Here is a 13,925-nt window from a genome sequence, read left to right on the forward strand (position 1 = left end):
CTCCTTGTGCTCCTCCTCCTCCTTGTGCTCCTCCCTGTGCTGCTCCTCCTTGTGCTCCTGCTTTTGCTCCTCCTCATGCTCCTTCTCCTCCTTGTGCTCCTCCTCCTTTTTGTGCTCCTCCTCCTCCTGCTCCTCCCTCTCCTCATGCTCCTTCTCCTCCTTATGCTCCTCCTCCTCCTTATGCTCCTCCTCCTCCTCCTTATGGTCCTCCTCCTTTTGCTCCTCCTCCTCCTTGTGCTCCTCCTTGTGCTCCTCCTCCTCCTGCTGCTCTTCTCCCTCCTTATGCTCCTCCCCCTCCTTATGCTCCTCCTCCTCCTTGCGCTCCTCCTTGCGCTCCTCCTTGTGCTCCTCCTCCTCCTGCTCCTCCCCCTCCTTATGCTCCTCCTCCTCCTTATGCTCCTCCCCCTCCTTATGCTCCTCCTCCTCCTCCTTATGCTCCTCCTTCTCCTCCTTCTGATCCTCCTCCTTATGCTCCTCCTCCGCCTTATGCTCCTCCTCCTCCTGCTCCTCCTCCTCCTTATGCTCCTCCTTCTCCTCCTTCTGATCCTCCTCCTTATGCTCCTCCTCCGCCTTATGCTCCTCCTCCTCCTGCTCCTCCTCCTCCTCCTTATGCTCCTCCTCCTTGTGCTCCTCCTCCTCCTGCTCCTCCTCGTCTTCATGCTCCTCCTCTCTGAGCTTCAGCATCAGTTTAGGAACCAGACTCAGCAGAGCGTCGGCACCTGCAGAGTTTCAGCTCCCTGTCACTCAAACTGTGACCAACTTCAGCGATCAGAGGACACGAAATATAATATATAATATATAATACATACTATATACTAGTACTTTGTTCATCAGTCAGGAGCCATGTTTTATACAACATATAATTATTTTCTTGTATTTAAATATATATATATATATATATATATAAATATATATATATATATATATATATATATAAATATATATATATATATATAAATATATATATATATATATATATATATATATATAAATATATATATATATATATATATATATATATATATAAATATATATATAAATATATATATATATATATATATATGATCTGCAAGCCTTTACTATAACTTGTATAAGTTCCCAGCATGCAGTGGGAGCGGCTCACCTGCGGGCAGCAGAGCGAGGCGGCTCAGCACGCCCAGGACGCTCCTCCTGCAGGAGGACGAGGAGTCCAGCAGCGTAGCCAGAGCAGGCAGGAGGGAGGAGGCCAGCACGGCCTGTCTGCAGGAGCAACACACAGGTTACACCGCCACCTGCTGGAGAGCACGGGGACTACAGGCACCACAAAGAGGACTACAAGGACCACAAAGAGGACTACAAAGAGGACTACACGGACCACAAAGAGGACTACAAGGACCACAAGGACCACAAAGAGGACTACAAGGACCACAAAGAGGACTACACGGACCACAAAGAGGACTACAAGAACCACAAAGAGGACTACAAGGACCACAAAGAGGACTACAAGGACCACAAAGAGGACTACAAGGACCACAAGGACCACAAAGAGGACTACAAGGACCACAAAGAGGACTACACGGACCACAAAGAGGACTACAAGAACCACAAAGAGGACTACAAGGACCACAAGGACCACAAAGAGGACTACAAGGACCACAAAGAGGACTACAAGGACCACAAGGACCACAAAGAGGACTACAAGGACCACTAAGAGGACTACAAGGACCACAAGGACCACAAAGAGGACTACAAGGACTACATAGAGGACTACAAGGACTACAAGGACTACAAAGAGGACCATAATGATCACGAACAGGACTACAAACAGGACTAGAATGACTACAAGGACTACAAACTGCCTACCTGCCGATACTGTGGGAGGTCATCAGGTAAAGCAGCTCGCAGGTTTTTGTTCTGACTGAAGAATCTTCATCTTTAAACAAAACTTTCAGCTGCTCCAGAAAACCTGCAGAAGAAGAAGAAAGAGGAGAAGAAGAAGAAGAAGAAGAAGAAGAAGAAGAAGAAGAAGAAGAAATCCGCCCTCTGTAGACTTTTTACTCCCATTGTAGAATACAGTAAATGCTATTGTAAATACAATGTATTACGAGATTAATACTTATATATTAATGTATAATGTATATAATAATTCTATAGCCGTAGACGCAGGTGCGTGACGTCACCTCCGGTGGCGGTGTGGTGGATCCGGTCCGGGTCGTGGATCAGGTCGCAGAGGGAGGCCAGGGCCCGCAGCCGGGAGTCCGCATCCGGCTGCAGCAGCTCCTCGAACAGCTGCGGCACCGCCCGCCGGCCGAAGGCCACCGGGGCCCGGGTGGGGTCCAGAACCACGTGCTGGTCCACCGAGGTATCCGCCATTTGCCCGGTTCAACCGGAGAAATGCAGGGGAAAACACTGCGGTCGCCTAGCAACCCGAAACTAGAAGCCAGGGAGAAGACGTCACTTCCGGATATTACGTCAATGAGAACCGTGGAACTTCTCACAAAGCGATAAAACAAAATCACAAACACATCGTTATTTATCAATTACGTATTTTAACCGTTCAATATTTAATATTACGTAAATTCATTTTATTAATATTATTTTAATAATTTCGGGTCCGTTGGAACAACCGCCACACAACGGCCGCCTAGCAACACCGAAACCGGAAGCCGGAGAGTAACGTCACTTCCGGAATATGTCAGCGTGAGAAGCTGATGGAAACATTACGACTTAAAAGCAACAAATATTAAAAACATCCAAAATATCTCAAACTAAATATAATTCAAGATCCTTAAAGAACTTCAAATAGAAAACGTTATTTTACAAAAGTTTAAATCCAAACTAGTTCCATTTGTAATAAAGGAGACACTGAACATTATTATCTATTTAAATGTAGAAGAAAAGAAAATAACGATTTAAGAAAAATTAGGAAATAGACAAGTGGAACTTCACACAAACCACAGACACGCATTGTGTATTAGTTGTGTTATGTATCAGTTATGTATTAGTTACGTGTGTTTGATATTACATTCATTTATGCTTATGTCAGGACCGGTTTGGATTCTAACCGGTCCTGATTCTGGTTCTGGTCTCTGGTTGTGGTGAAGCTACATACTGAAGCGTGACCATTTAGATCAAAAGCTGGACGTGTTTCTTTGGAAACATTTTATTGATCTTGTTGTGGACATGAAGGTTCAGACGTCTAAACAACAAAAACAAGAACAAACCTTCACAACAAAAATTGTCTCAGTGTTCAGATTCTGAAAATTAATAATAATAATAAAAAAATGGTAATTTCTTCAACTACTTCTTCTTCTTCTTGCTCTTCTTTCCTCCGTCTCCTTGCTGGGAACCGGACTCTCCTCCTCCGGTCTTCTGGGTTCTGGTCTTCAGCTTTGGGATCATCTCAGCTACGTAGACCATCACGTCTTTACCTGAAGGAACAAGCGTCATTGCATCTGCCTGTCAATCACCTGTAGCCCTGCCCTAAAGCATCTCTGTCAATCATCCACCAGAGGAGTCGCCCCCTGGTGGTCAGGAGAGAGAATGCAGCTTTAACACATGAAGCATAGACTTCTATACAACCAGAGGAGTCGCCCCCTGGTGGTCAGGAGAGAGAATGCAGCTTTAACACATGAAGCATAGACTTCTATACAACCAGAGGAGTCGCCCCCTGGTGGTCAGGAGAGAGAATGCAGCTTTAACACATGAAGCATAGACTTCTATACAACCAGAGGAGTCGCCCCCTGGTGGTCAGGAGAGAGAATGCAGCTTTAACACATGAAGCATAGACTTCTATACAACCAGAGAAGTCTCCTGGAGGACTTACGGGACGTGAACTTGTCCTGACAGAAGCTGCCGTCTTCCTGCTTCACCTGAACTCTGACTCGACCTCTGAACTGGACGTCTCTGTTCCACTCTCTGGGGTGCATTTTGTTCTGGAAAACACACATTTTATATATAAAAATACATGATGTCCTTGTCCTCCTCGTCGTCGTCGTCGTCGTCGTCCTTCTCCTCCTCCTCCTCCTCCTCCTCCTCCTCTCACCTCCAGGTAGACGTTCATCCCGGCGGCCGTCAGCACGTCTCTGATCTCGGCACATGACGGGTTCTCCACCGCCTGCAGACACACGACAACGTGTCAACATCACGTGACTACGACTAAACGCGCCACATTTCAACCGGGACCAAAGCCACCTGACCCTTCACAATAAAAACCCTGGGCATAAACACTAAGTGTGTATCAGAGGAAAAGGAGACAACATCAAACATTAAAAGCTGGAGGAACCTTCTCTGTCGGGATCCTCCGTCCTTCGGCCAGAGTCTTCTTACTGTTGATGTAGATCGGATACACGCAGATGAACCTGAAACACACACACACACGCACACACTTTTCATGAGAAATTAATGAATCAATTAACTGTAAACAATACAGATTACTACATAATAATCACAGTAGATAACTTGCTCTGAATTAATCCGTTGATAAACATTCATATAATCACATTTCTATAGTGTTAAGATGAATAAACCAATAAAACGCAGCAGGGATCAATAAAGTGAAGTTAAAGGAGCCTTAATACACGTCATGCTAAGGAAAAGCAACACACACCAGACTCTGTGTAGAAAAAGGGCACTTTGACGTTTGCTGCCGTTTCTATATCAGACGTTGTAAAACGGGTCTTTATGTTTTTATTTTACACACCAAGTATTTTAGTGGTACACGGTATTCGTTCAGCTCATCAGTTATCTCTGTTTACGACTGTTGACCTCTCTAACGTCTCTCTCACAAGCCCTCACTTCCAAAGCATAAACCCCCCAAAAAGTCAGTTTTTGTTTGGATGAAAAACTAAAACCCAAATTAAATGCATGCCGAATTACAGAGCGACCCTTTAGGATCGTTGTGTTTTCGCCAGAAACTATGAACAAGCGAGATTAGAGTGCTGTAATAAGAGTTACACTTAAAAGACGCAAATGTTCTACACGGGTTTGTCAACTCGCTCGCTGTAGCCTAGCTTAGCGGGGCTAACAGGCAAGCCTGCGCCAGAACTCACCTCTCTTTGTCGGCGTGGTTCTTGGTCAGATGAGCCATGTTCGGTCCGGTCGAGTCTCAGCCGGATAAAACGACAAACAACACGGTTTTCACTGCCGTACACACGCCGCCATAGGGCCGCTGCACATGCGCAGTGATCGGTTGTGTCTTCTTCGTCTTCTTTGTTGGAATATAAACCACCGTTTGAGGTTCATACCACCCCCAACTGCACCGGAGTGTAACAGCAAGGCAGTAAACTCTTGTCTGTTGTCGTCATACAGCCAGCAGTTTATATTTATATTGGTTAAGCAACACACGATGACGTTAGTTTAACCGAAAACATGTTGTAATGAATATGCGTCTCAGGTGGAAAAGAAAGCGAAGAAGAAAAAAAAGGACCTTATTGCCTCTTCCGGTCTGGATACACGCTACTCATTGGTCATTTTGTGTTGAACCCGCCTACTTTACTTGTACTCCCCCCTGATTGGACGACTGCGTGATCGCGTCACCACAGCGTCCTTTCTGATTCGCTGGAAAGGTTTTGGCGGCGCCAGAAGCGTCGGGTTCGAACACACAACATCTAAGTTAGTTTACTAGCGTTCGTGTTGGAGCTTTACCGCCGAAAACACAGTGTCGTGTCCGCTGCCGGAGCGGGAGAGGAGCTCCCCTTGTCAGCATGGATGTCCACCAACGTCACGGCGATGTAGAGGAGATATCAAAGAAACTGGACGAGTAAGTAACGCCGACAGTTAGCATCGGTTAGCCACATTTATGCTAACGCTTCATGTGTTCTAACACAATGTATGACGTCATCATATAAAGTAACTGATATCTCTCTCTCTCTCTCTCTCTCTCTCTCTCTCTCTCTCTCTCTCTCTCTCTCTCTCTCTCTCTATATATATATATATATATATATATATATATATATATATATATATATATATAGATAGATATCTATATATAGATATCTATATATATATATATATATATATATATATATATATATATATATATATATATATCTATATATAGATATCTATATATATATATATCTATATATATATATCTATATATAGATATCTATATATATATATATATATATATATATCTATATATATATCTATATATAGATATCTATATATATATATATATATATATATATATATCTATATATATATAGATATCTATATATATATATATATATATATATATATCTATATATATATATATATCTATATATCTATATATATATATATAGAGAGAGAGAGAGAGATATATCTATATGTATAGATATATATAGATATATCTCATTGTGTATTTTACTGAGGTAGTATTCTGAGTGAAGGGCTTGTAGTATTTGTATGTTGTATTATTAATACTGCACTTCCTGGTTGTGGGTGTTTTTGACCCTGAGCTTGTCTCCTCAGGTGTTTATCTGTAGACGACGAGCAGGTGGAAACCTACCGCAGGTACGTCATCAAAGCTTTTATTTTGACATGTACTACTGCAGTTTATCAGAGCTCTGAGTACTTTGTGTTTTACATCACAGCCGTGAGCGAATATTCTGTTGTATAAAACTAGTAAAACACGTTGAGGCTCTTTGGTAAACCAGAGAAAGTAGAGAGTGTTTACTCTGTGTTTACTCTGTGTTTACTCTCTGTTGACCCCAACATCACCTGGTCGCCGTGGCCACGATGCACCAAACCAGTGAATATTAAACGTCTCGTTTCTTCCTTCAGATTAATCCAAGATGGGAAAAACGTCGGCCGGCAAGGAGACATGAAGGAAGCTCTGAGGTTGTTCAGACTGGCCTTCGACATCCGGCAGAGCGAGAAACTGAAGAGCCGGATCCAGAGGATCGAGGACCACCTCGCTGAGGAAGACGAGGAGGAGGAAGACGACGACTTCGTCAACGTCAACGGCAGCGGCTTGATGCTCTTTAAAGACTTGCACGACAAGCTGTACGGCTACCAGCGGGACGGCGTGGCCTTCCTGTACGGCCTCCACCGAGACGGCCGCAGAGGAGGCATCCTGGCGGACGACATGGGCCTCGGCAAGACCATCCAGGTCATCTCCTTCCTGTCCGGCATGTACGACGCCGAGCTGGCCAAGCACACGCTGCTGGTCATGCCCACGTCGCTCATCACCAACTGGACCAAGGAGTTCGCCAAGTGGACGCCCGGCATGCGGGTCAAGGACTTCCACGGCCCCGTCAAGGAGAGGACCCGCAACCTGGAGAAGGTGCAGCGCCGCGGCGGCGTGCTGCTGACCACCTACACCATGGTCATGAACAACTGGCAGCAGCTGTCGGCGCACCGCGGCGCCGAGTTCACGTGGGACTACGTGATCCTGGACGAGGCGCACAAGATCAAGACGGCGTCCACCAAGACGGCCAAGAGCGTCTACGCCGTGTCGGCGAAGAACCGGGTTCTCCTCACGGGCACGCCGGTCCAGAACAACCTGAAGGAGATGTGGGCTCTGTTCGACTTCGCGTGCCGTGGAACCCTCCTGGGGACGGCCAAGACCTTCAAGACGGAGTACGAGAACCCCATCACCCGGGCCAGAGAGAAGGACGCCACGCCGGGGGAGAAGGCTCTCGGGGCCCGGATGTCCGAGGACCTCGTCGCCAGGATAACGCCGCACTTCCTGCGCAGAACCAAGGCGGAAGTCAACAAGACCGACGTCTCGCGGCGGGAAGAGGACGACGGCCGAGCGCCGGAGCCCCCGAAAGACTCAGGAGCCGCCATGCCGGCGCTGAAGAGGAAGAACGACCTGATCGTGTGGACGTACCTGAGCGCCGTGCAGGAGGACGTGTACCGGCAGTTCATCTCTCTGGACCACATCAAGGAGCTGCTCATGACCACCAGGTCGCCGCTGGCCGAGCTCAACATCATGAAGAAGCTGTGCGACCACCCGCGGCTGTTCTCCGCCGCCGCCGTCGCCAAGCTGGGCCTCGCCGACGGCCGCGACGGAGACCAGCCGGGCGCCGCGGGGAGCATCGCCGACGTGCCCGACGACACCCTGATCGCCGAGTCCGGGAAGATGGTCTTCCTGTTCGCCCTCCTGGAGCGGCTCCGGGACGAGGGCCACCGCACGCTGGTGTTCGCTCGCTACCGGAAGGTTCTGGACATCATCCAGCGCATCCTGGGGAACCGCGGCTTCAAGGTGATGCGGCTGGACGGGACGGTGACCCAGCTGGCGGAGCGCGAGCGGCTCATCACCCGCTTCCAGACGGACGCCAGCTACTCCGTCTTCCTCCTCACCACGCAGGTGGGCGGCGTCGGCATCACGCTGACGGCGGCCGACCGGGTCGTGATCTACGACCCCAGCTGGAACCCGGCGACGGACGCCCAGGCGGTGGACCGGGCGTACCGCATCGGCCAGACGGACAACGTGGTCATCTACCGGCTGATCACCTGCGGCACGGTGGAGGAGAAGATCTACCGCCGGCAGGTCTTCAAGGACTCGCTCATCCGGCAGAGCACCGGCGACAAGAAGAACCCGTTCCGCTACTTCAGCAAGCAGGAGCTGAAGGAGCTGTTTGTCCTGGAGGACACGCGCCGCTCCTCCACGCAGCTGCAGCTGCAGGCGCTGCACTCCAGGCACCGGCGGACCGACCCCGAGCTGGACGAGCACATCGCCCGCCTGCACGCCATGGAGATGTTCGGCATCACTGACCACGACCTCATGTTCTCGCTGGACGTGGAGCAGGACGAGGCGCCGGAGGACCGGGAGGCGCAGCACTACATCGAGGGCCGGGTGCAGAAGGCGCAGGAGCTGATGGAGGCCGAGTCGGAGCTGCAGAGGCAGCTGGCGGAGAGCGTGGCGTCCGGCACGGAGCCGGCCTGGCTCCGGCAGCAGGTATGGAGGATTTCTTTCGTTCATTCCTGTATTTATTCATGCGTTCATTTATTCATACGTCATTTTCTGTCCTCCGTGAACAGGAGCCCGACGACAACGGCAGAGAGCGGAAAACCGACCCGAGACCCGGTCCGTCCTTCCCGCGGCACGATGTCAGCGGCTCGCCGGGGGCGGAGCCGGACCGGTCCGGTTCTGACCTCGAGGGCGTGCGACCGGCCGCCGGCCCGGTGATCGATCTCACCGCAGACGAGAGCGTCGCGTCGGACGATGAAGTCGTCAATCTGGAAGGAAACCGAGACGAGCGCCCGGCCGTCAAGCGGGAGCGGAGCGCCACCGAGGTCATCGAGGAGTCTTCTGTGACGGCGGAGGAGGCGATGGAGGAGTCTTTGCTCATCCAGGAGTCTTTGGTGGCGGCTCGAGACCCGATGGACCGGTCCGGGGCGGCAGAGGGAGACGGCGTCCCGGCCTTCTCGGCGCCGCTGAACAGACGTCTCTCCGTCTTGAAGCCGGACGCATCGTCGCCGTCGGGACTCGAGTCCTTCGGGGGAAACTTCAATCTACAGCTCGAGGAGAGCGACTTGTTCTCTGACCGCGAGGAGGCGGCGGATCCCGAGGAGGAGGAGGAGGAGAGGAAGCTGCTCCTGCAGCTGCAGGCGGACGGGAGCTTCGACATCTACAAGTCTCTGAACGAGAGTCGACACCGACGAGCGAGCCTCGGCCACGCCTCCGATCCGGACGGCTCCATCGTGGCCACCAAGAAGAGAAGGGCAGCGGTGATTTACGACAGTGACGATGATGAAGAGGAGGAGGAGGAAGAGGAGGGTCAACTCAACAACTCGTTCCAGGTCCTTGGAGCCTCTACTCCGAAATCTGGCCCCGCCCCTCTCCGAAAGAGCTTGGGAGGAAACGCCTCTGTGGCCTCACGCCGCTCCTTCATCCTGTCCATGATGGAAGACATCGACCTCGGACCGGTCGGGGAGGAGGAGGAGCAGGAGGAGCAGGAGGAGCAGGAGGAGGAGAAGGAGAAGGAGGAGGAGGAGGAAGAAGAAGAGGAGGAGGAAGTTTCAGGGAAGCACTCGTACGAAGAGGAAATCATTGGTTTAACTCGTGATGAGCTTCAGCTGGAGGAGACAGCGGGAGAGACGTTAAACACAGAGGAAGAGGAGGAGTCTGGACAGGAAGGGGAGGGGTCAAGCAACATGGATGAGTCAGGACAGGAAGGGGAGGAGTCAAGCGTGCCCGAGCTCGCCTCCGACGAGAAGATGGATCAGTGCACCGCTGGAGTGAAGACGAAGGGCATCGGCCCGTCGGAAGAGGAAGAGGAAGAGAGCTTCCTCTCGCTGGTCAGAAAAGGGAAGGAGAGGAAGAGCGAGGGGAAGCTGGACGAGGCCTTGAGCTTCTTCCTGCGAGCCATCGACCTGCAGCCCGGAGACCCCGAGGTCCAGCTCATGACCATCCAGCTGTACCGGCAGCAGAGCCGCTGACGCTGCTAATGCTAATGCTAATGCTGCTGGAGACCTGTGTTCATGCCATTCATCGTTATGATGCAACGGGTTTTATACCTACTCTGCTAATGATTATTTATAAAAAATAAAATGTTTAATACCTGTACTTATCGTACTTTAATTAAATTCATTTTCCAGTCAAACGTTTTATTTATTTATTTATTTATATTTATGTCTTTGGGTCAACATAAGTTAAGATGATGTACTTTAAAAGTTGATTTGATTTTAAGTACTTTTATTTTTTAATCTGTACTTTTTTATTTTATTTATTTGTCCCTTTTGGATGAACGAGTTAGCAGAAAATTGTAAACATTTGTGTTTATTATATCAGGAAAACATTTTATTTAACTCATTAATTCTTCTCTTTCAGCGGCTTAAAACGCCTCATGGGTGCGTTTGAATAAAGTGTCGGGACGTCCCGGTGGACTTCCGGTGAAGGTCGAACTTCCTCCTGATCGCCACTTGAGAGGAGCGCTCGGTTCGCTCCTCTGAACAGCCCGGTGTAAACGGCGCATGCGCGGTCGAAGCTGTTTTTTTTCTTCTCCCAGCTGGAGATTATTTTTGTGACGTGAGCAGAAGATAACAGCCGGATGCCTTCTGGTTTCACCGGGGTGACTTCAAAATAAAAGCCCTTCGACGACGCGCATTATTGTTTTTACAATAACGCTGTTGTAAAGTTATTTGTTAACTCGTGGAAGATTAGAGGGTTTTATGAAATAGTGTTTATAAGTTGTCAGTTTTTTAAATAAATTGGGTGCATTTAACAACAAAATGAAAAGGACAAATACATAATTGACACTTAAAAAAATTATCAAAAGAATGTAGAAAAAAATAACACATTATTATGATCATTATAGTGTGCGGGGTATTTATAAACAAATACACAACATTACAGGCTGATAGCCACAAAGTATTGTGTATGTTCGTGGAATTAAAAAGTAATAAGAAATACGGGTTTGAATTGAAATGAATAAATACAAACGACATAAGAGTCTTTACAACTTCACAGTTAACGAGTTTTTAAACAGTCGCGACTCTTATTCTGAAGGGCGCCACCGGAAGCGGCCAGTGTTTTTGGTGGCTTGTTTCAGGTTCCAGCTTCAGTTTACGAGGAGACGTTTGCTTCCCTCGGTGAGGACGGACGGTACCGGGCCCAGAGGACGCGTTCAGGCTCCCGCTTCCTGTCGGAACTCTCACCTTAAGCAACCGAAACAGCAGCAGCAGACATCTTGGATCCCACTCGCGGCTAAACGGGCACAGTGAGAGCCGAACTGGCCGCCGGGACAGGAATGGCTCGGCCGAGGAAGAAAAGCTCTCCGGGGTGTTCATAGGCTTGAGGGGGGCGGTGACAACGACTCTACTGGCTCCAGAACCGGGCGGTGACAACGACTCTACTGGCTCCAGAACCGGGCGGTGACAACGACTCTACTGGCTCCAGAACCGGAAGCACGAGGACAGACTCAGAGAGACATTTAAAGAGGAAGAGAAGATGAAGATGATGGGAGGCAGAGTGGCGCTGCTGGAGCTCTGCTGCCTGCTGCTGCTGACCGGAAGCTCACTCTGCACGGGTGAGAGGAGGAGGAGGGGGGGAGTACAGTGAGGAAGAGGAGGAGGAGGGGAGTGCAGTGAGGAGGAGGAGGAGGAAGAGGAGGAGGAGGAGGAGGGGAGCACAGTGAGGAAGAGGAGGAGGGGAGTACAGTGAGAAAGAAGAGGAGGAGGGGAGCACAGTGAGAAAGAAGAGGAGGAGGGGAGTGCAGTGAGGAAGAGGAGGAGGAGGGGAGTACAGTGAGGAAGAGGAGGGGAGTGCAGTGAGGAAGAGGAGGATGAAGAGAACAGTGAGGTACAGGACATTACACTCTATAGTTTAGCTCCACCCACTTCTGGTTAAAGAAAATCAGTGAACTTTTAGTTTAACAATACAACTAAATGTGTGTGTGTGTGTGTGTGTGTGTGTGTGTGTGTGTGTGTGTGTGTGTGTGTGTGTGTGTGTTCAGCATTAAGCAGCTTTCAAGTCTTTCAGCAGCTCTGACAGTGACGGTGTGAGTCTGAATGAATCTGAGTGATACATTTACTGGAAACACACCACACACACACACACACACACACACACACACACATTGTGTGACTGTGACTCACTGTTTTTTAACCAGCCTGAACATGAAATGAATGAATGTCTTGAGGCTCAAAATATTTGTTCTCACTTTGAGCTCAGAAACCTCTCAATAGAACCAATAAAACCAGAAACAATAGAACCATTACAAACAATAGAAACAATAGAACCATTACAAACAATAGAAACAATAGAACCATTACAAACAATAGAAACAATAGAACCATTACAAACAATAGAATCAATAGAAACAAGAGTCCCACCACATCACTTCTTCTGTGTTGTGTTCATGGTATGAAGTGTTTAACCCGTGCTAGCAGTTTCCCTCCGCTCCCAGCCGTTATGCTAAGCTAGGCTAACTAACCCACTAAATACATAAGAGCATTGTCCACATCTATAGACGTTAAACCAGAGACTGCAGCTGCTCTCCCCCCCCCCCCCTCCTCACCCCCCCCCCCACACACACACACATACACAAGGTTACTAACCATATAGTCTGTCACAAACAGATGGAGACAAAGTGAACATACGCACACTTTACTGTGTGTGTGTGTGTGTGTCTCATCATGGATCTCATGATTCAGCTTCCTGCAGCGCGCTGGTGTGAGCGAGCCTCCTGATTGGTGGAGAGGACACATGTGGTGCTTCGTGCTTCCTGCTTCAGTCGTCTGTGTGTTTCTCCTGCAGACTCCCAGCAGACAGAACACCTCTCCTCCTATCAGCTGACCGTCCCCCGGCCAATAGGAGGCCGGCTGAGGCGGGACGCGGATGGCAGACCCCCTAATCAGGTACTGAGCAGAAGGCCCTGGTCTCTGCGCGACCTCTGACCTTTAGGAAACACACACTCAGCAGAGACACGGCTTCCTGTCCGCGTGACCTCGGCCAGCGCTGAGTCGGCAGCTCGATATCTCTCAGCAAAACGCTGTGTAACGCAGGACATCCCATAATGTTAACCCCTCATTAATAGATACATAATATCGTATTACTGTATGAACACACATCTTCATCTCCAATAGAAAGTGTGTGTGTACACGGCTAGCTAGACACACGGCTAACTAGACACTAGCTAGACACACGGCTAACTAGACACTAGCTAGACACACGGCTAGCTAGACACACGGCTAACTAGACACTAGCTAGACACACGGCTAACTAGACACTAGCTAGACACACGGCTAACTAGACACTAGCTAGACACACGGCTAGCTAGACACACGGCTAACTAGACACTAGCTAGACACACAGCTAATTAGACACAAGCTAGACACACAGCTAACGAGACACTAGCTAGACACACGGCTAACTAGACACTAGCTAGACACACGGCTAACTAGACACTAGCTAGACACACGGCTAACTAGACACTAGCTAGACACACGGCTAACTAGACACTAGCTAGACACACGGCTAACTAGACACTAGCTAGACACACGGCTAACTA

The 13,925-nt window shown here is 49.1% G+C and overlaps 3 protein-coding genes across 4 annotated transcripts in view; 1 reads left to right on the plus strand and 2 right to left on the minus strand.

Moving 5' to 3' along the window:
- The window catches only part of LOC137803308 (radial spoke head 14 homolog), a 3,656-nt gene extending 1,234 nt beyond the window's left edge, over window positions 1–2,422 (minus strand). The window contains exons 1-4 of the mRNA XM_068601636.1: window positions 2,160–2,422; window positions 1,843–1,945; window positions 1,124–1,239; window positions 1–719 (exon numbers count right to left, since the gene is read on the minus strand). The exon at window positions 1–719 is cut by the window's left edge and continues 314 nt beyond it. Of these exons, the coding sequence (XP_068457737.1) occupies window positions 1–719; window positions 1,124–1,239; window positions 1,843–1,945; window positions 2,160–2,352 (1,131 nt within the window). The 5' untranslated portion in view covers window positions 2,353–2,422. The remainder of the gene's footprint in view (window positions 720–1,123; window positions 1,240–1,842; window positions 1,946–2,159) is intronic.
- A 704-nt stretch (window positions 2,423–3,126) lies between these two features.
- Window positions 3,127–5,373, minus strand: LOC137803342 (signal recognition particle 19 kDa protein-like). The gene is made up of 5 exons (XM_068601719.1): window positions 5,031–5,373; window positions 4,265–4,340; window positions 4,025–4,096; window positions 3,806–3,914; window positions 3,127–3,410 (listed from the first exon to the last, which is right to left on the minus strand). The coding sequence occupies exons 1-5, from the start codon at window positions 5,066–5,068 to the stop codon at window positions 3,280–3,282; spliced, it is 426 nt and encodes a 141-aa protein (XP_068457820.1). The 5' UTR covers window positions 5,069–5,373; the 3' UTR covers window positions 3,127–3,279.
- Window positions 5,374–5,574: 201 nt separating this feature from the next.
- LOC137803309 (DNA excision repair protein ERCC-6-like) lies at window positions 5,575–11,007 on the plus strand. 2 transcript variants are annotated; one of them, XM_068601639.1, is made up of 5 exons: window positions 5,575–5,740; window positions 6,436–6,477; window positions 6,748–8,869; window positions 8,953–10,308; window positions 10,745–11,007. In XM_068601639.1, exons 1-5 carry the CDS (start codon window positions 5,685–5,687, stop codon window positions 10,772–10,774), a joined length of 3,606 nt encoding a protein of 1,201 aa, XP_068457740.1. In that variant the 5' UTR covers window positions 5,575–5,684; the 3' UTR covers window positions 10,775–11,007. The 2 variants fall into 2 exon arrangements, with proteins under 2 accessions (XP_068457740.1, XP_068457739.1); XM_068601638.1 differs by lacking the exon at window positions 10,745–11,007 and having other exon boundaries at window positions 8,953–10,409.
- The last annotated feature ends 2,918 nt before the right edge of the window (window positions 11,008–13,925 follow it).

Source organism: Clinocottus analis, unplaced genomic scaffold, assembly GCF_023055335.1.
Source record: "Clinocottus analis isolate CAN_PGR_092001 unplaced genomic scaffold, fCliAna1.0.p SCAF_53, whole genome shotgun sequence".
Classification (NCBI taxonomy): Eukaryota; Metazoa; Chordata; class Actinopteri; order Perciformes; family Cottidae; genus Clinocottus; species Clinocottus analis.